The sequence below is a fragment of the Nomascus leucogenys genome, chromosome 16 (genome assembly GCF_006542625.1).
Source record: "Nomascus leucogenys isolate Asia chromosome 16, Asia_NLE_v1, whole genome shotgun sequence".
NCBI lineage: Eukaryota > Metazoa > Chordata > Mammalia > Primates > Hylobatidae > Nomascus > Nomascus leucogenys.
In genome coordinates, this window is record NC_044396.1 from 27,644,127 (window position 1) to 27,665,457 (window position 21,331).

A 21,331-nucleotide genomic window follows, 5' to 3' on the forward strand; every position below is an offset into this window, starting at 1 on the left:
TGAAATGCAAATGTAAAAATAACAGGATCCTTTTAGAAAAATAGTGTAGCTTTGCCAGGTATATTATTCTTATTATTCAACTTCAGGACTCTAAAATTCTTTCATTCATTTCTCATAGATTTCTTATTACTTTACCTACGTCACTCTTAGGCATCTGTTCTTTGCTTCTGCGTCCTTAGAAGATAACCTTATCTCCTTTCTTGAAATCAAGTTTGTATCTTAGTTTAAAGCATATAAAATTGCAGTTTTTAACATCAAAATAGTTGAGTATCTGAAATTTCAACTGATTCAAGCAAATACTTCCTGGATTTCGTATTTCTTACCTTAAATTTTTTCTATATCATTTTTTCTAGATAGTTTGATAAGACTGGAAACATTTTAGCATGTTTCCCCTTAAAGCTATTGTACTTTTCCCATTCCCAAATTACCGTTCATTCATCAGTTCAGCCCACCAGGCTCTGCCCTCACCATTATACTTGTTGAAAGCACCCTCTTAAACTCATCAGGGACATTTGGTTACCTGTCCACTAGTTTCTGCTTAACTGCTTTGTATTATTCAATAATATTGGCTATTCCCTTCTCAGAAATTGTCACATACCTTTATTTTCTTGATTCTCCTTCTACTTCTCTGTTCTTTTTCTATATTCTTCTAGGAAGTGCTTTATACAATTTTAGAGGGTAAAAATGGCAGGAGGGAGATACGGTAGTTTTTGGCATGTGCAAGGAAGTCAAGCAAGACAAGTAACAGGAAGAACATAGGAGTGGAGGGCAAGAGGTCTAGGTTCTAACCGTGTATCTGTCAGTGTGTACAGTAGAAATTCATTTACCCAGGCGTCTGATGAACAGAGTTGTTCAAAAAGGCTTATTTTGGAGCTGTCTGTTTAAAAAATCACAGCATTATAATAATTGAAGAATACTTTTATGTGTCTATAAATGACATTTGTGTTTTTTATGTCTCCATTTATACGTATCCTTTTTTCTTTTATTGAATGTATTAGGAATTATTTAGGTTCAACATTGTCCTATACTTGAAGACATGATGCTTTGTTCTTATCTTGTTTTAATTTTTAATAAAATATTTTTCCATAAATATATCACAGTTAGGTTTCTTTCTTTCTTTCTTTCTTTTTTTTTTTTTTTTTTTTTTTTTTTTTTGAGACAGAGTCTCACTTAGTTGCCCAGGCTGGAATGCAGTGACGCGATCTTGACTCACTGCAACGTCTGCCTCCCGGGTTCAAGCGACTCTCCTGCCTCAGCTTCCTGAGTAGCTTGTATTACAGGCATCTGCCACCATGCCCGCCTAATTTTTGTACTTTTAGTAGAGATGGGGTTTCACCATGTTGGCCAGGCTGGTCTTGAATTTCTGACCTCAAGTGATCCACCTGCCTCGGCCCCCCAAAAGTGCTGGGATTACAGGCATCAGCCACTGCGCCCTGCCCAGAACCTTAACTTTGGACCTAAAATAGAATACTTTGTGTTCCTTTAGAAAAATGCAAATTAGATATCAAATAGGTATAATTAAATCCTTAATTAGAACTGATTGAGCATATTATAATGTTCATGTGGATTTTATGCTATTGCCTGTCATTTTTGAATTTATTAAGCAAACCAATCCTTCCTTGATGTAATTTCCTTGAAAGCATTTCTTTTATATCTACTTATAAAAATGGTAGTATCAAGTCTTTGTTATGCTATACCTCTTTCAGTGTGGAAGATATGATTTGAAGTTACTTGGCTTCCAAAATATATTGCTGTAAATGTACATATTTTGAGACTCAGCATTTTTACTAGAGTTAGCTTTACCTCAAAACTTCTATTTTACTCACCATTCTGTTTCAGTTTTTATTTTACATTTTTTTATTTACTAGAATGATAATACATCAAATTAGTTTGAAAGTCAACAGCTAAACACAAACTCTTTAAATCTCAAAATCTATTTGAAAAACTATCTTTCCTAACTGCAATTGCAAATATTTTAGTTTGCCTGTTTCCTGAATGTAATTTATTTAGAAACTTTAATTTTGAATTTAGCTTGTTTTTTAAATACTGTGTCTTCAGCGTGTTTTTGTTTTTGTTTTTTAAGACAAACACAGGGTCTCGCTGTGTTGCCCAGGCTGGAGTACAGTGATCACAGCTCATCACAACCTCCACCTCCTGGGTTCAAGCGGTTCACCCACCTCAGCCCTGCAAGTAGCTGGGACTACAGGTGCATGCCACCATGCCCAGCTAATTTTTGTATTTTTTGTTTAGAGAGTTTCACCGTGTTGCCCAGGCTGGTCTTGAACTCCTGAACTCAAGCAGTCTGCCAGCTTCGGCCTCCCAAAGTGCTGGGTTTACAGGTGTGGGTCACTGCGCCCGACCCAGCATGAATTTTTAAAGCTCTTTGTTTCATTTATTTCACTGAAGAGAATATCTGAAGTTTGAAGCAAAGCATTCCAAAAGTAAAGTTTAGCATATGTTGATTTGTGATATGAGTTCTATGTCTATTATTAATAGTAATGGTAGTGATGGTGACGATGGTGTTGATGACTGGTAGCAGCAGCAGCAGCATCTTTCCCAGTGTTTTAAATTGTTATTAAATTTTCCCTGCAAAGGAATCTTAAGTCACTTTAAGAAAATAAACATGTGCTGCATATTTTGGAGAAAATAATTTTTAAGTGTCTGGCATAGTGCCTTGCAGAGTATAAGTTCACAATAAATACTCATTGCTTACTTTTTTGATAGACAAGAGTCACCAAGTCATTTACCTATCGGTAGGGTGTTTCAATTATTGGTTGAATATACTGTTCTTAGTTCCTTTGGTGTTACAAAGGGATGAAGTTAACCTCCAGTGAAGAGGCTGTAGTATACCTGTTTTAGTGAAGAAATGAGAGCCATTTCAATTTTAAGAAAAATAAAATCAATGTCGATTAAATGAGAATTTATTGTTTTCTAGATTTGAAAACTATAGGGTATTTTCTACCTGTTCTTGTCTTCATAGTTGGCTATGTTATCATAATCATTATAGCCAACATTTATTAGCCGTTAAATCTTAATTGTACTCAGTCATTTTTCTAAGCATAATACTAGTTAAGATCATGGCCTTGGAAAGATTTCTGGATTTGAATCCTGGCTCTACTCCTAACTAATTGTGGGATCTTAAGCAAGTTGCTTAACTTTGGAGCCTTAATTTTCTTGTCTTTAAAGTGGTTGAAGATAGTTTTACCCCCAAAGTACCATCAAAGTACTGGCTGGTGTGAGAATTAAAGTTGTCATCATTATCACAACAGCTGGCATCATTGAACCTTTTCTATGTGTCAGACAGATACTATGCTTTACACGTCTTACTAGCATCACCCTTATTTAATAGATGAGGAAGGTGATTCTCAGAATTTGTGACTTTCCAAATCATTTAGACTTGTGTCAGTTGCAAATGGCAGAAAACTTGCCTACTTGTGGCTTAAAAAGATAGAGACTTTTTTTTTTTTTTTTTTTTGCATGAGAATCCTGAATGTTAGTGGCTACTGAGGTTGTTTTAGCAGCTTGACAATGCTTTATGCTTTAACATCAACATGAGGCTTGGGGCTTCCTGAGTCATGGTGCAGTAAGGCTGCTGATTCTACAGACCACATATCTGTGTTTAAGGGAGGAAGAGAATGGGAAGGAAGAGATTGAGGAGGGCAGGTAGTTTTCATAAGGGTAGTTAAAAAGCAGACCTGGGATGGGTGCAGTGGCTCACACCTGTAATTCTAGCATTTGGGGAGGCTGAGGCAGGAGGATTTCTCGAGTCCAGAAGGTTGGGGCTGGAGTGAGCTGTGTTCATGCCACTGCACTCCAGCCTGGGTGACAGAGTAAGACCCTGTCTCACAAAAAGAAATAAATAAGTAAAAAATTTTCTTTTAAAATTTATTTTTTATTTTTTTGTCCCTTTTTCCAGGAAAACAAAAGCTGCCAGACTTCAGTTTTCATTTAATTGGTCAGACCTATGCAACATATCTAGCCTCTCCCAAACTGCAGGGAAGGCTCTGAAAACCAGCGTTTAACTTTTTCATTGTGGCTGCTTCAGAGGAGAAGGGGACTGGGAATATAACTCTTGTGTCACCTAGCCAGCGGGTTCTGCTGCTGTGCCTGAGCTCCCACCACTATTAAGTGGCAAAGCTGGAATTCTAACTCAGATGTCTCTTCCTCCAAAGGCCCAATTCTCCAATTCTGCCTCTCAAAGAATAAAGGCTCCCATATTATAAAGATTTGAATGAACATTATCCAGCATCTACAGATAGGTACAGTTTTTTTCTTGAAATTTTTCTCTTTTCAAAATAAAAATTATTTACCTTTTTAGGCTGGCTGTATTTTGAAAGTATGGGTTATGTGTTCCCGTCTTCAACTAAAGATGTAAAACAACACAAAAAATTAGTGACTGAATGTATTTTATATTAGAAATGACTACTAAGATATGTTTGTTTCAGGGAATTTCTGATAACGTTTTTCAACTTTCAATAGTGAAAAAAAGCATAATACATAATTAAAGTAATGCGTTCTTGCCTCTTTCCGTTCTAAATACTATGTTTTAACTCATGTGAAATGAGTTTGTTCTATGCTCATTTCCTAAGGGGTGGTTATCCACTGATTTCATTTTCTGGAAAATAAAATTATGTCACAATTCTTGGAAACTGCATATTTATTTATTTATTTTGTTTTGTTTTTATAGAGATGGGGGTGGGGTGAAGAGTGGGTAAAATTAAGGTCATAATCCAAATTCTCTATTCAGTTGTCAAAAATATAACCATAGCTTACTCTTATATCCTGTCTTTTTTCAAGGATAAATATAGTAATGCTCTAAGTTAGGAAACATTATCCACAGTTTTTAGACAAGGAAACTGAGACCTAGAGAAGGTATGAAATATATGCAAAGTCAGTGAGCTAGTACACAGTAGAGTTTTGTATTGAAGCCTGATCCGATCCACAATGCATGGTGAAGATGAAATCCTGACCAATCTGTCACTTCAGACAGATTCTTATCTTCCTAGTCCTTTTAAACTACTTAGATTACATGTTTATCAGGGAAAAAAAAATACAACTGTCACTTTCTAAAAATTTTAACATCTTTTTGTTGCAATAATCTTTTGTAAAAGAAAAAACATTAAGTATAAGCCTAGTTCACCTTAACCCACACTTTGCAATTTGTTTCACCCTATCACTTTACTGTTAAGTATTATCAAGTAATATTTAGTTAAGTTCAGTTAAATTCAGCTACACCATTGTCAACCATAAGCTGTCAGTCTCTAATAAATAGATGGACTGTTCTTATATTGTCTTTCCTAATCTGAATTCCAAAGCATGTCTTTTTAACTAATTACATTATGATGTGATCTGTCTACATTTCTATTTTCATATTTATTTTTTTAAATTGGATAATTAACCAAGCAAATAGTTCTAGTTGCATTTTTTGTAAGAAAAAGGGAAATAGGAAAAAGAAGTATTTATATATCATAAGTATCAAATATGGTGTTCTTTTACATTAAAATTCTATTTATGCAAGTGTTTCTTCCTATACATATATTTTTTATGTATTATTATTATTATTATTATTTGAGACAGTCTCACTCTGTCACCCAGGCTGTAGCATAGTGCTGCAGTCTCAGCTCACCACAACCTCCACCTCCCGGGTTCAAGCAATCCTCTCACCTCAGCCCCCCAAGTAGCTGGAACTGTAGGCATCCACCACCACATGCAGCTAATTGTTGTATTTTTTTTGTGGAGATTGGATTTCGCCATGTTGGCCAGGCAGGTCTTGAACTCCTGGTCTCAAGTGATCTGCCTGCCTCGGCCTCCCAAAGTGCTGTGATTGCAGGTGACAGTCACTGTGCTTGGCCTATATTCTTTTGTTTGTTATAAAAATAGTTTATTGACCAAACAAAACTTAATTAATTCTGTTGGTCTTTTCATTTTAGATCAAAGCTTTAAATCATTTGTTTATTCTATGTATTGATCACTGAGCTGTCAAAGTTTGTATTTTTCAACGATCAAGCCAAATTAGTAAAATTGGATTTATGTCGATATTTCTGTTATTATTATTTTTTGGTTTTAATTTGTAAAACTAATGCATTTTCGTAAAGAAGCTGTGGGAAATTCTCTGAGTATTTAAATTTTAAAATTTAAATACTCATTTAAGTGAGTATTTAATGAGCTCCACCACTCATTTTAGTACATTTCCCTCCAATCTTTTCAGGTACAGATTTCTGTTTTGTTTGTACATAATATGGTTTTAATCATACTCTCTATAATTTTGAATATTGAGCTTCTCACTGAAGTTTATTGTGTAACATGTTTTTCATTATGAAGGATGCATTATATATCATTGAATATATCATAATTTCTTCAGGCATTCCTGTTTATTAGGTAGGTTGTTACTACTTTTTCACTCTTACAAATGACACAGTCTGGAATATCTCTGTGGTTAAGACTTCTAGGATTATTTCCTGAGGAAACATTAAGTGGAGTAAATAGGCTTAAAGGTTATTAATATTTTTCAGGTTTATATAAACAGATTGAGCATTAAGATTGTTCATCTTTTTATTTGAAAAATATCATTTTATTATAAAAATAATTTAAGCTGATTGCAAAATACAAATTCAAATAAAGGAAAAAAACAATTATCACCAAGTGAAACATTTTCTTTTTGTTTTTCTTTTTTTTTTATTTTTTTTTTTATTTTTTTTTTTATTTTATTTTTTATTATACTTTGGGGTTTTAGGGTACATGTGCACAATGTGCAGGTTTGTTACATATGTATCCATGTGCCATGTTGATTTCCTGCACCCATTAACTCCTCATTTAGCATTAGGTGTATCTCCTAATGCTGTCCCTCCCCCCTCCCCCCACCCCACAACAGTCCCCGGAGTCTGATGTTCCCCTTCCTGTGTCCATGAATTCTCATTGTTCAATTCCCACCTATGAGTGAGAACATGCGGTGTTTGGTTTTTTGTCCTTGCGATAGTTTACTGAGAATGATGTTTTCCAGTTTCATCCATGTCCCTACAAAGGACACGAACTCATCATTTTTTATGGCTGCATAGTATTCCATGGTGTATATGTGCCACATTTTCTTAATCCAGTCTATCGTTGTTGGACATTTGGGTTGGTTCCAACTCTTTGCTATTGTGAATAGTGCCGCAATAAACATACGTGTGCATGTGTCTTTATAGCAGCATGATTTATAGTCCTTTGGGTATATACCCAGTAATGGGATGGCTGGGTCAAATGGTATTTCCAGTTCGAGATCCCTGAGGAATCGCCACACTGACTTCCACAATGGTTGAACTAGTTTACAGTCCCACCAACAGTGTAAAAGTGTTCCTATTTCTCCACATCCTCTCCAGCACCTGTTGTTTCCTGATTTTTTAATGATGGCCATTCTAACTGGTGTGAGATGGTATCTCACTGTGGTTTTGATTTGCATTTCTCTGATGGCCAGTGATGATGAGCATTTCTTCATGTGTTTTCTGGCTGCATAAATGTCTTCTTTTGAGAAGTGTCTGTTCATGTCCTCTGCCCACTTTTTGATGGGGTTGTTTGTTTTTTTCTTGTAAATTTGTTTGAGTTCGTTATAGATTCTGGATATTAGCCCTTTGTCAGATGAGTAGGTTGCAAAAATTTTTTCCCATTCTGTAGGTTGCCTGTTCATTCTGATGATAGTTTCTTTTGCTGTGCAGAAGCTCTTTAGTTTAATGAGATCCCATTTGTCGATTTTGGCTTTTGTTGCCATTGCTTTTGGTGTTTTAGACATGAAGTCCTTGCCCACGCCTATGTCCTGAATGGTATTGCCTAGGTTTTCTTGTAGGATTTTAATGGTTTTAGGTCTAACATATAAGTCTTTAATCCATCTTGAATTAATTTTTGTATAAGGTGTAAGGAAGGGATCCAGTTCAGCTTTCTACATATGGCTAGCCAGTTTTCCCAGCACCATTTATTAAATAGGGAATCCTTTCCCCATTTCTTGTTTTTGTCAGGTTTGTCAAAGATCAGATAGTTGTAGCTATGCGGCATCATTTCTGAGGGCTCTGTTCTGTTCCATTGATCTATGTCTCTGTTGTGGTACCAGTACCATGCTGTTTTGGTTACTGCAGCTTTGTAGTATAGTTTAAAGTCAGGTAGCGTGATGCCTCCAGCTTTGTTCTTTTGGCTTAGGATTGACTTGGCGATGCGGGCTCTTTTTTGGTTCCATATGAACTTTAAAGTAGTTTTTTCCAATTCTGTGAAGATGCCCTCTCTCACCGCTCCTGTTCAACATAGTGCTGGAAGTTCTGGCCAGAGCAATCAGGCAGGAGAAGGAAATAAAAGGTATTCAATTAGGAAAAGAGGAAGTCAAATTGTCCCTGTTTGCAGATGACATGATTGTATATCTAGAAAACCCCATTGTCTCAGCCCAAAATCTCCTTAAGCTGATTAGCAACTTCAGCGAAGTCTCAGGATACAAAATTAATGTACAAAAATCACAAGCATTCTTGTACACCAATAACAGACAAACAGAGAGCCAAATCATGAGTGAACTCCCATTCACAATTGCTTCAAAGAGAATAAAATACCTAGGAATCCAACTTACAAGGGATGTGAAGGACCTCTTCAAGGAGAACTACAAACCACTGCTCAATGAAATAAAAGAGGATACAAACAAATGGAAGAACATTCCATGCTCATGGGTTGGAAGAATCAATATCGTGAAAATGGCCATACTGCCCAAGGTAATTTATAGATTCAATGCCATCCCCATCAAGCTACCAATGACTTTCTTCTTTTTGTTTTTCTTTTCTTTTCCTTTTTTTTTGAGACAGAGTCTCACTCTGTTGCCCAGACTGGAGTGCAGTGGCGCGATCTCAGCTCATTGCAACCATCACCTCCCTGGTTGAAGCAATCCTCCCACCTCAGCCTCCCGTGTAGTTGGGACTACAGGTGCACGACACCATGCCCAGCTAATTTTTTGTATTTTTAGTAGAGCTAGGGTTTTGCCATGTTGCCCAGACTGGTCTTGAACTCTTGGACTTAAGAGATCTGTCCACCTTGGCCTCTCAACGTGCTGGGATTACAGGCATGAGCCACGGAACTCAGCCAGCATTTTAAAAAATATGTTTAAAAAAAGGTTCTTAACAGGGCTGGGTGTGGTGGCTCACACCTGTAATCCCAGCACTTTGGGAGGCCGAGGCAGGTGGATCACCTGAGGTCAGGAGTTTGAGACCAGCCTGATCAACATGGAGAACCCCATCTCTACTAAAAATACAAAGTTAGTTATGCTTGGTGGCACATGCCTGTAATCCCAGCTACTTGGGAGGGTGAGACAGGAGAATTGCTTGAACCCGGGAGGCGGAGGTTGCAGTGAGCTGAGATTGCGCCAGTGCACTCCAGCCTGGACAACAAGAGCAAAACTCGGTCTGAAAAAAAAAAAGGTTCTTAACAACAACAGAAATCTGCCAGTATTTTTGCATACTGCCACATAAGTAGGTCTTCTCCCGCCTTCCCAAATAAACATATGTCAGGGCCAGCTAACTATGTCATAAACAAAATTGTTAAAGACTGCATAGCATTTTACTACTACAATTTCTTTAACTCATTCCCTGTTAATATATATTGATGTTGTTTTCAGTTTTTATTATTTTTATCTGTATACAGACTTTGGTATAACTATCTGATTATTTCCTTATAATAAATTATTTAGAGTAGAGGAACTGGATAGGTTGTACATTCTTTAAAGATTTGAAGTCTCTCTCCAACACTAGGTGTTTTTTTTTCATCTTGGCAATCTAATAAGCAAAAGTTATTACATTATTGATTTAATTTGCATTTTTGATGACTAGCAATGGTGAACGTTTGGCCATTTATTTAATTCTTAAATGAATTTTGTATTCCAGAGTCATTGGCCTGTTCTGGTTGCTCATTAGTCTTTTGTATTTATCACTTTCTTATTAGTTTATACTCTTAGTTACAACTGTTAAAATCAATTTACTCCAGTTTGTTGTTGATTACTTTGCCATACAAAATTTTTCTAGTATGTAATTCATTTGCCTTTTTTTTCTTTTATAGTTTCTAGTTTGGGTACCATACTTACATATTTACAAAGGCTTTTGCCTTTGTAAAAATAGTGGTCTGTGTTTCTCTGTAGTATTTTATAGTTGTATATTTCAGTGTTAATTAATTAATTATCTTTTCCAAGGCAGAGTCTTGCTCTATTGCCCAGGCTGGGGTGCAGTAGCATGACCACAGCTCACTGAAACCTCAACCTCCCAGGCTCAAGTGATTCTCCCACCTCAGCCCTCCAAGTAGCTGGGACTACAGGTGCATGCCACCACACCTGGCTAATTTTTGTACATTTTTCTGTAGAGATGGCGGGGGGGTCTCACTACATTGCCTAGGCTGATGTTGAAATCCTGGGCTCAGCCCGTCCTCTTGTCTTGACATCCCAAAGTGCTGGGATTACACGTGTGAGCTACTGTTGCCCAGCCTTATTTATTTGAAATTACTTGAAATTTATTCTGCAATTAAGTCAGGACTCCTACTGCCCTCCATATTTGTGAACTAATATTCATTTATTGAGCTTTTATTACCTTATTTTGTTGAGTATAAGACAAACTTTTTTTTGTATTTTAGCCTGCCCTACCTCTTTGAAATTACTTTTGGCCAGGTGACACTTAGGATGTAGTTTGTCATTGCCTGCCCATATCTGAAGTTAGTCATGGTTGTTTATATTATCTTCATTTCTTATGAGCTTTGTCCTTGAAAAACTGCACATCATAATTTATTGGGCCATTTTCAGCTTTTTTTAAAAATATGAAACAGAATAGAAAATATTAGGCTGTACCAAAATAGCAAGACTAATGCTTTTGGGAAACATTTCATTTTTTTTTTTTTTTTTTGGTGTTTTGTTTTGTTTTGTTTTGTTTTGTTTTGTTTTGTTTTGTTTTTGAGATAGAGTCTCGCTCTGTCGCCCAGGCTGGAGTGTAGTGGCGAAATCTCGGCTCACTGCAAGCTCCGCCTCTCGGGTTCACGCCATTCTCCTTGCCTCGGCCTCCCGAGTAGCTGGGACTACAGGCGCCCACCACCATGCCCGGCTAATTTTTTGTATTTTTTAGTAGAGACCATGTGTCACCGTATTAGCCAGGATGGTCTCGATCTCCTGACCTCGTGATCCACCCACCTTGGCCTCCCAAAGTTCTGAGATTACAGGTGTGAGCCACCACACCCAGCCTCATTTGTTTATATGTATATGTATAGAAAGATTTATATGAGGGTGCTAATTTTGATGTAAACTGTTCTTTCTTTGGTGTACTGTCAAAAAGTTCATCAGCCACCATTATCTGGAGATTAGTAAAGCTAAAGGCAATTCTGGAAGATTTTAACTATCACTGAAAAGAAAGGGCAAATCGACTGGTGCTGAAAATGTGATAAAAATTCAGATTTCTAGGCCAGGTGCAGTGGCTCATGCTTATAATCCCAGTACTTTGGGAGGCCGAGGATCATTTGCGGTCAGGAGTTTGAGATCAGCCTGGGCAACGTAGCAAGACCCTTATCTCTAAAAAATAATAAAATAAGAAGTTTAGATTTCTATGCACCACCTACTTGTATCTTCTTAGACTCTTCACTTTCTCTTTCTTTTTTTTTTTTAATTAATTTATTCCTGGCCCTTTTCTGTGAGAACTCGTTTTCTTTCTGTTTCTATTCACACTTTCCTCTTGCCCACTTGTCTACCTGCTGCTGTTCCAAAGTTCTAGAGTCTCTGATTGGCAGAAACACCCATGGGAGTTGCTGATACTTGGCCAAATTTTCTTTTAATGTCGACTTTACACTTACTACTTGTCCCAACCTTCCTTTGTAGAAAGCACACCCTAGCTGGGCGTGGTGTTGCAGGCCTGTAGTTGTAGCTACTCGGGAGACTGAGGTGGGAAGATCTGTTGAGGCCAGGAATTTGACGCTATAATGTGCTGGCTTTTTAATTTCATTATTTATTTATTTGGAGATGGGGGTGTGTCTTCATATGTTACCCAGGCTGTGCTCAAGGGATTCTCCCACCTCAGCCTCCTGAGTAGCTAGGACTTCAGGCACATACCACTGCTCCTGGCTGAGGGTATGGTGTGGTATGATCAAACCTGTAAATACCTACTGCACTCCAGCCTGTGCAACACAGTGAGATCCCAACTCTAAATATATGTATATGTAGATACACACACACACACACACACACACACACACACACACACACTCTCTCTCTCTCTCTCTCTCTCTCTCTCACTGTGTTGAGAGTCCAACTCTAAATGTATATATGTGAAGCTTATCCAGTAAATGGAAACAGAACCCCTTGACATCCAGAACGTACAGTTGACTGCACTGTGTATAAAGTTGTTGTTCCCCAAATTGCTTACCCTAAGCCCATTTGGACGATAATTCTTTGCTGTATGGTTATAGTGGCTAGCTTTCATTTTCTGTTCCGAACCACTATACTGCATTTACTTTGCCTTGTTGAATACCTATCAATTTTGTATCTTAAAAATGTTTGTTTTCCTTCCAATGACTGAAAGTATGTAAAAATCACCTGGCAATAGATTTTAATTTGGTTTTTGAGAGCATGCGATCAATTTGTCCTTTTTAATTTATATTTAAGATCTCCCAATATTTTGAATGTTTGACATTTATCTATAGCCCTTGTGTGATATTTTGATATGATTTCAGCAATAAAGGAAATATTCACTATACTGTAATCCTTTGTAAAATAGCAACTGAAAGCCATCTTTCTCTGTTTCGAACTCTGAATCCAAGTTTCATGTAGTGATAGTATGTGGTTTTTAAAAAACGTGTGTCAATACTTGGGTTTTTTCTTCAGTTACCTATTAGCAGAAACTAAGGAATTTATGATCTGATAGTTTTGATTTTAAAAGCAGAAGCTTTTCGATGAGTGTGAATGTAAATGGTGCAGTCATTTTCAAAGACAGTTTGGCAATTCCCTCAGTGGTTAAACAGAGTTACTATATGATCCAGCAATTCCATTCCTACATGTATACCTAAGAGAAATGAAATCAGATGTCGACTCAAAAACTTGTACACAGATTCATAGCAGCATTAGTCACGACAGCCAAAAGGTGGAAACAATCCAAGTGTCCATCGACTGCTGAATGGATAAACAATATGTGGTATAGATATCCTCAGTACCTGTGGGAGGATTAGTTCCAGGACCCCACAAATACCAAAATCCATGGTTGCTCAAGTCCCTTTAATAAAATGGCATAGTGCTTGGGTATAACTTATGCACATTCTCCTGTATACTTGAAATCGTCTCTAGATTATTGATAATACCTAATATAAGATAAATTCTATGCAGATAATTTTATTTATATTTTGTTATATTTTTATTGCCTTTTTTTCCTGAATATTTTCTATTTGTGGTTGACTAAATCTGCAGATGTAGAAATTGCAGATGTGGAACTTGCCTGTGTGGAAATTGCGGATGTGGAACTTGCCATACAGTGGAATATTATTCAGCCATTAAAAAGTAATGGGGCTGGGCACAGTGGCTCATGCCTCTAATCCCAGCACTTTGGGAGGCTGAGGTGGGCAGATCGCCTGAGGCAGGAGTTCAAGACCAGCCTGGCCAACATGGTGAAACCCCGTCTCTACTAAAAATACAAAAATTAGCCATATGTGGTGGCATGGCGCCCACCTGTAGTTCCAGCTACTTAGGAGGCTGAGGCAAGAGGATTGCTTGAACCCATGAGGCGGAGGTTTCAGTGAGCCGAGATCGCACCACTGCACTCCAGCCTGGGTGACAGGGTAAAACTTCGTCTCAAAAAAACAAAAAAGGTAATGAAGTACTAAGACATGGTACAACGTGTCTGAATCTTGAAAACATTATGCTCAGTGAAAGAAGCTGGTCACAAAGGACTACATATTGTATGATTCCTTGATATGAAATGTGCAGAATAGTCAAGTATGTAGAGACAGAAGATGGATTAGTGGTGACCTAGGGATGGGAAGATGGGAGGCAGTAGGGGGACATTTAAGGGAGTGATAGATAAGGGAGTTTCTTTTGGGGGTGATACAAATGTTAAAAAATTGTGATGATGAATGCACAGCTTTTTTAGTGACCATACCAAAAGCCATTGAATTGTTTAAGTTAGTGAATTGTAGCACATGAATTATATTTTAATTAAAAAAACTTTTCTGTGTAAGAAAGATAGCTTGGTAAGGGAGTCAGGAGACTCAGTTCTTTCTTCTGTACTGTTTGGTGAACTTGCGCAAGTCATGCACCCTTTTTAGTCCTCAGTCCCCATTGTCTGGTTGGTCTTAAAGAGCCTTCCCAACTCTAAAATCCATTATTTAAATTTTGGGGAAATGATCTGATTACAGCTGTCAACAAATATGCATTTAGACACACTGATTGCTCTTATTCAATGGTTTCCCAAATTGCTGGTGTGCTGATTTAGTAGTACAAATCCTGCCGCCCTCCTCTGCCTTCTCATGGCTTCTAAAGGAAAGTCCATTGTTTGTTTATATTAAAGGCGGCATTTTTCCAAAGTTACTATACAGTGCAATTCACCTAATTTCTTAGCCCAAACAATACATGTGGTGCCACTGAGTCTACTGTCAAAAAGCTTTAGTTATTTCTTTGTAAAACATGCTAAGAGTAACCCTTGTTACTGCAATGTTAGAGCATCTCAGCAAATAACCACAGACTTTATTTATAGCAATGTATGTTTTGGATTTATAACATTTTATCTCTTTGAGACCTAGTATATTATTTGCTTGGTTACTTTATAATTGTGGTAGTTTCATGCCACCCACTGTAGGTTGTTCTGCAGTGGTTATTCCAACCACAAATTAAGGAGTTATTTTTCTGTGGTTCAGTAGTGCAGAAGGATTATATTGCAAAAGTTGCTGGAGCCCAAGTTCTATAAACAGTTTTTTTGGAAGAAGTCTTTGTCTAACAGACTGACTAGATTGTTGGTATTCAAAACAGGAGAGGACAGAATTTAGATGAGCAAAACATAACTTCTTGATGATAAAATTATTGAACATTGTCCTATAAAATGTCAGGTAAGGAGTTTTATCAACTACCCTCTGTGTTGGTATATGGCAGCAGCCTTTTCAGTAGGACAGAATTGCTCAAATAGCTAGAGAATTTTCTACATGTAGAGCAGTGATTTAAAAAAAAATACTTCTTGGGGTCTTGGGCCCCTGGAGAATACAGTATAGGCATGCAGTATTAAGGAGTTCACAGATTTCCCCCAATATACCCATTAACCTTTAGGTGTCCTTGAATCTAGGTAAAAAACCCATGATCTGGAGGTCAGATGATATGGAAGCAAAATAGATTTAATCTTCTGGAGTCACTAATGGTGATAATTTGCAGGTGGAGCCATATGCACCTTATATCAGTATATAAGGTAGACAAAGTATTGTGGAACTTGTTGGAATATCGATGTAGTTCACATGATAGATACTGTAGGAATGGCATCACACTTGAATGACTCTTTGGTTTATTGCTATATCCAAGCATGTATAATATTAGTTGCTCAATAAATACTTGAGTGAATGAATGCTTCCAAGGAGAAATGTGTTCTGCAGAAGAGCTGACTCCTGTTGCCAGATTTCACTATATTTTGTTCCAATAGCTAATATTTCCAAAGCAAAATAAGAAAAATGGAAAATTACAGAAGATACTCACTTTATATCTGAGCACCAATTTAGTTTTCCTATTTACTTCTTACCTTACATAACCATAATTTTTTTTCTTTATTATTTTAAATTTTTTTTATTTTATAAATTTAAATTTATAGTGGGGTTTTGCTGTCTTGCCCAGGCTGGTCTCAGACTCCTGGGCTCAAGCAATCCTCCTGCCTCGGCCTCTGTTTTCTTTTGTTACAGATGACCAGGTTTTTCCGTTACCCCATCTTTTCCGTTTCAGATATGACTTTAGTAATAAAAGGCAGGATTTATAAAAAGTTTTTATTCTATTTCTAGTCATTTTAAAAGTCTACAGGATTTCTTGAAATATATTTTTGGCTAAAATTTTGGTTTTATAATAACAGGAATTTTGTTCTGTGAGATTTCTTTCTAGATTTTTCAGTTCTTTATACAGTTTTAATAGCCGAGAGCTATGTTTAATATTTTCTTCCTTCATTGAAATTCAGATAGTTGTCTAAGATTTCCAAATTGTTTCTTCCTATCAAGTGAATGACTTAAAGAGATAACCTAAGCCCTTCTCACATAAATGGCTTTTTTTCTTAAATAGGTTTAGTGCATTATCCTCAGTCATCTTTTGAGGAGATGAAAATAAGTTAGGCTAAATTATTATTTTTTTCTTCATTTATGGTACCACAACTAACAAGGGGAATTCTTAAATTGACTGGCTTAATATAATAGACTTGTTCATAGTCTAAGGGACAGGAATAACTCTTAAACAGGAAGCTAGTATTTAAGGATCATTTGCTAGGGTCTGAGCAACTGCTTTTTGTACATAAACTCATTAACCCTTAGAATTATATTGGACACACACTGTTACTATTCCCATTTTCAATGAAGGCAACTAAGGCACAGAGACCAATTAACTTGTCCAAGTACACATGTTACTTACTGACTCATTAGAAATTATCAGAGCCTAGATTCAAACATTTGCAATCTAGTTGCAGAGCCTGTGTTCTTAATGGCCACACTATACTGTCTCTTCAACTCTGTAATCAAGAGGGAATGAATAAATGCTAGAGGCAGTCAAGGAAGGCTTCACAGAATAGGTGACAACTGAACTGATTCTTTTTTTTTTTTAGATGGAGTCTCACTCTGTCCCAGAATGAGTAGAAGTTCCCTAAGGCGAGAGAAGAGAAGAAGGCAGATATATAGATACCTGACAGTCTGAAAGGGCATAATGTGTTGTGAGAAAGGTTGAGAAGGGAAAGTTGCAGGGGCTGAGACTAGAAAATGGTTGGAATCAGATTGTGAATTGACTTGTGTTCTATTCAGGGAGTTTGGACTTTATGTTATAGAACAGTGGCTCTGTAACATAGATATACAGATTGATGCTGGACAGGTTACTAGAATCAAATGGGAAGTTTGTTAAAAAGACAAATTTCTAAGCCCCATTCTAGGAGATTCTGATTGAGAAAATCGAGGATGAGGGCCAGAAATCTATGTGGTTCTGATGTGCACTTATGTTTGGGACCTCTGCTGTAGCCTGTGAGGAACTTATTAGAGACTTAATAAGCAGGGATGTGACAAAGACAGGATTTTGCCTTAAAGTATAAATTATGGAAATTGAAGCTAGTACAAAATATATTGGAGATTTGGAGGCAGGGCAGTCAATTAGGAGGCTACTGCAAAAATTTAGAAAAGAGATATAATAAGACAAATTAAGACTGGTAGTGTTGATGAAGTGGAAGGAACTGATTGAAAAGGTATTTTGGAGTAAGAACTGATAAGTAAATAAGGAAGGAGATAGGGAAGAGGAAGGGTTATGCTAGAATTTATAGGTTGAGCAAATGGGTGGATTAATCATGCATTATTTTGCCATACTCACTTTTGATTATTTAAATCTGTACATTCAAGATAATTTAAATAGTATGTATCAGTTATATGATATATACACATATATTAATAGTATATATACATATACTAATAGTATGTATCAGTTGTATACTTGGCAGCTTCTGTTCAGATGTGACCCGTCAGCTTCTTGGGGCAGTGTTGGCCACATGTCTCTTTGCTGTACAGTCTTTTGCTGCTTGAGGAAATCTACTCTCCACGTCCAGTGCCAAATAGTATCACTTTCCCTACCCAAAGCCCCAGGCAGTGTCATCCATCTTGATTATTCGACTTGACACCTGCCTAACAGGCATAGAGTGGTGTTAGGATTCCATCAGAAAGCATGTTGCACACACGTAGCCCATGTTTCTTGCTGATACACCTATGCCATTTCTTGCTCACAACAACACCGTTTACTACCCCTTGCTACCCAAGCAGTGGTCAGTGGGAAACTATGTGGCCTTTTCCACCTAACCACAGCTGACTAGACAAGAACAGACACCTGAACCAAGCTGGAACCAATCCAAGTCCTCTGGAATTGGGAATTGGGAACAGGAGAAAGAGAATTAGTCTCTTAACATGTCTGGGGCTTTAACTTGTAAATTTCAGGGCTTTGAGTAGCCATATTATAAGCCATGCAGACTAGAGAACAGAGAAAGCTGATCCAAAGAAAGAAGAAGCATGCAGACGTGGAGAGAAAAGAGCTGAGGAGAGTGAGTGAGTGAGTGAGTGAGTGAGTGAGTGAATGTCATTGTCTGTGTTTCTTTTTTTTTATTATTATACTTTAGGTTTTAGGGTACATGTGCACAATGTGCAGGTTTGTTACATATGTATCCATGTGCCATGTTGATTTCCTGCACCCATTAACTCGTCATTTAGCATTAGGTATATCTCCTAATGCTGTCCCTCCCCCCTCCCCCCACCCCACAACAGTCCCCGGAGTGTGATGTTCCCCTTCCTGTGTCCATGAGTTCTCATTGTTCAATTCCCACCTATGAGTGAGAACATGCGGTGTTTGGTTTTTTGTCCTTGTGATAGTTTACTGAGAATGATGTTTTCCAGTTTCATCCATGTCCCTACAAAGGACATGAACTCATCATTTTTTTATGGCTGCATAGTATTCCATGGTGTATATGTGCCACATTTTCTTAATCCAGTCTATTGTTGTTGGACATTTGGGTTGGTTCCAACTCTTTGCTATTGTGAATAGTGCTGCAATAAACATACGTGTGCATGTGTCTTTATAGCAGCATGATTTATAGTCCTTTGGGTATATACCCAGTAATGGGATGCCTGGGGCAAATGGTATTTCTAGTTCTAGATCCCTGAGGAATCGCCACACTGACTTCCACAATGGTTGAACTAGTTTACAGTCCCACCAACAGTGTAAAAGTGTTCCTATTTCTCCACATCCTCTCCAGCACCTGTTGTTTCCTGATTTTTTAATGATTGCCATTCTAACTGGTGTGAGATGGTATCTCACTGTGGTTTTGATTTGCATTTCTCTGATGGCCAGTGATGATGAGCATTTCTTCATGTGTTTTTTGGCTGCATAAATGTCTTCCTTTGAGAAGTGTCTGTTCATGTCCTTCGCCCACTTTTTGATGGGGTTGTTTGTTTTTTTCTTGTAAATTTGTTTGAGTTCATTGTAGATTCTGGATATTAGCCCTTTGTCAGATGAGTAGGTTGCAAAAATTTTCTCCCATTCTATAGGTTACCGTTCACTCTGATGGTAGTTTCTTTTGCTGTGCAGAAGCTCTTTAGTTTAATTAGATCCCATTTGTCAATTTTGGCTTTTGTTGCCATTGCTTTTGGTGTTTTAGACATGAAGTCCTTGCCCACGCCTATGTCCTGAATGATGTCTGTGTTTCTTTTAACTTCTCAGTTTCTAGGAGCCAAGAGTCAATATCCATACACTAATACTTCCTGCTCTCATTCTCTTTCTTGCCTGTTGTCAAAAGATATGCTACTAGGATATGTTGTTAGCCATACTAGGCCTACAGTTTTTGAAGTGTTTGACCTTAGATAGGAACTACTCAAATCAAGATTGCTTTTAAATGCGTGTATGCAGTTATTCAACAGTTTAAAAAAATGGTATGTGAATTGGGGTGAAAGAATCATAAATACTTTTAGGATGGAAAATTTTAAGATGTCAAACTAACTCAAACAATTTATACCTTGGAATAGCCTGGCCAGAGAAGATTACTCATAAGTATCAAGTGAGATAGAACAGGTTTATTATCATGAAAAAACACTGGCCACTTTTTTATACATAGCATACATGATTACGAACTGTGCTAATTGAGTATTCTATGAATGACAAAAGCACTAAAGCCAGATAAACTACAGGCAATTAAATTAATTCACAAGAATTAAAGTGCTTTTTTAGATTATATCATGCTGTTATATCGTTCATGTGAACAACTGTGCTAATTTTTCACGTACATTTTCATACCATGTTCTAGATTCCATTATTTTTTGACTGATGAGTTGCATAGAAATATCTTTTAAATTTTCAAAGAAATGAGAATTATTATTGATTTCTAGCGTAATTGTATTGAGAGCAGAGAAAGTGACTCCAGTTGTTAAAATTTGTTAAAACTTACTTTTTTGACCAGTGTTTGGTCAATTTGTGTAAATGTACCATTTATAAAATCATTACGATGGTGGATTTGTCTTTTCTGCTAGTAATTATTTTAATTTTTGCTTTTATATATTTTGAGGCTGTTTTACTAGTTTCATACAAGTTTAGAATTTTCATATTCTAGGCAACTTTATTCTGCTTTTTATTATCTATTGACCCTTTATATATCTATAATAATGTTAAAACAAGCTCAAGTTCTGCAAAATCCAGCTTCAGTGGATTTTGTTTCAGTGTTCTGTTTATTTTTTTATTTGTAGCTCTCTTCTTTTTTCTGCCTTTCTATAATCATTCTATAATCATTCCTAAACTGCTGACTCAATAATAGAATTAAAGAAAATGTTTTTGGTATTTTTAACCATTATGTTTCTTGCTTTTTAGGAGAACCTTTGGTCAATTTAGTCATTCTAACATACTGCTAGATATGGAAGTCTGTTACCTTTTTGTTTTTAAATCAGGATTATTCATGAATACTTACATATGTTCACAAGCTCAGACTTTTAAGAATAAAATCAGAGCCATATGAAATGAACTTTTAAAGAAGTACAAAATTTTACTTAATCATCTGACATTGTTCTTGCTTGGTATTGATATTTAACTGACCAATACTGTGGAAGATTTAAGCACAGAGAGGCATTCTGAAAGTTATCAAAACAATGGACATTTTTTTCTTCCTGTTATCACTTATATGCTTAAAGCATCTACTCTCAAAGCAGTTATTTTTTCATTAATTAACTTCTTTGCATTCTCAGAATCATTGCAGATATAATTAACATGTAAGATAAAATTCATAAGCATGAAACTAATTATAGCTGTGTAGTGATGAGGATTTACGAAAGCAGTTAAAGCATTTTACTTTTTGACGCCTACTAAACTAGATGTAGTCAGCAACAGCCTATTCTTCAAAAAGGATAAAAGGACATACCTTAAGCATATTATAATTCCTAATATATTATCATTTATGAGACTGCTGTGGATATATGGTTTGATTCTATGCCAGATCTTCTAAGACAGTGACTTCTTTCCTTTGCTAAGCATAAGAATAAGGATAGTACTACCTAGCAAGTTGTGGTAGATGCTTTCACAGGAGTATTAACGAGATAGTATAGTGTTATATTTATGACAAGATCTGAAGTCAAATTGCCTGGGTTTGCTTAT

The 21,331-nt window shown here is 36.7% G+C and overlaps 1 protein-coding gene across 4 annotated transcripts in view; it reads left to right on the forward strand.

The window, feature by feature from the left end:
• The window catches only part of MRPS28 (mitochondrial ribosomal protein S28), a 112,841-nt gene that overhangs the window by 42,691 nt on the left and 48,819 nt on the right, over positions 1–21,331 (forward strand). The window contains exon 3 of one of the 4 annotated variants that reach the window (XM_030795406.1): positions 3,917–4,164. The exons of the other annotated variants lie outside the window; for them this stretch is intronic. Within the exon in view, the coding sequence (XP_030651266.1) occupies positions 3,917–4,022 (106 nt within the window). The 3' untranslated portion in view covers positions 4,023–4,164. Of the gene's footprint in view, positions 1–3,916; positions 4,165–21,331 lie in introns of those variants that run through there. 4 annotated transcript variants of the gene reach the window in all.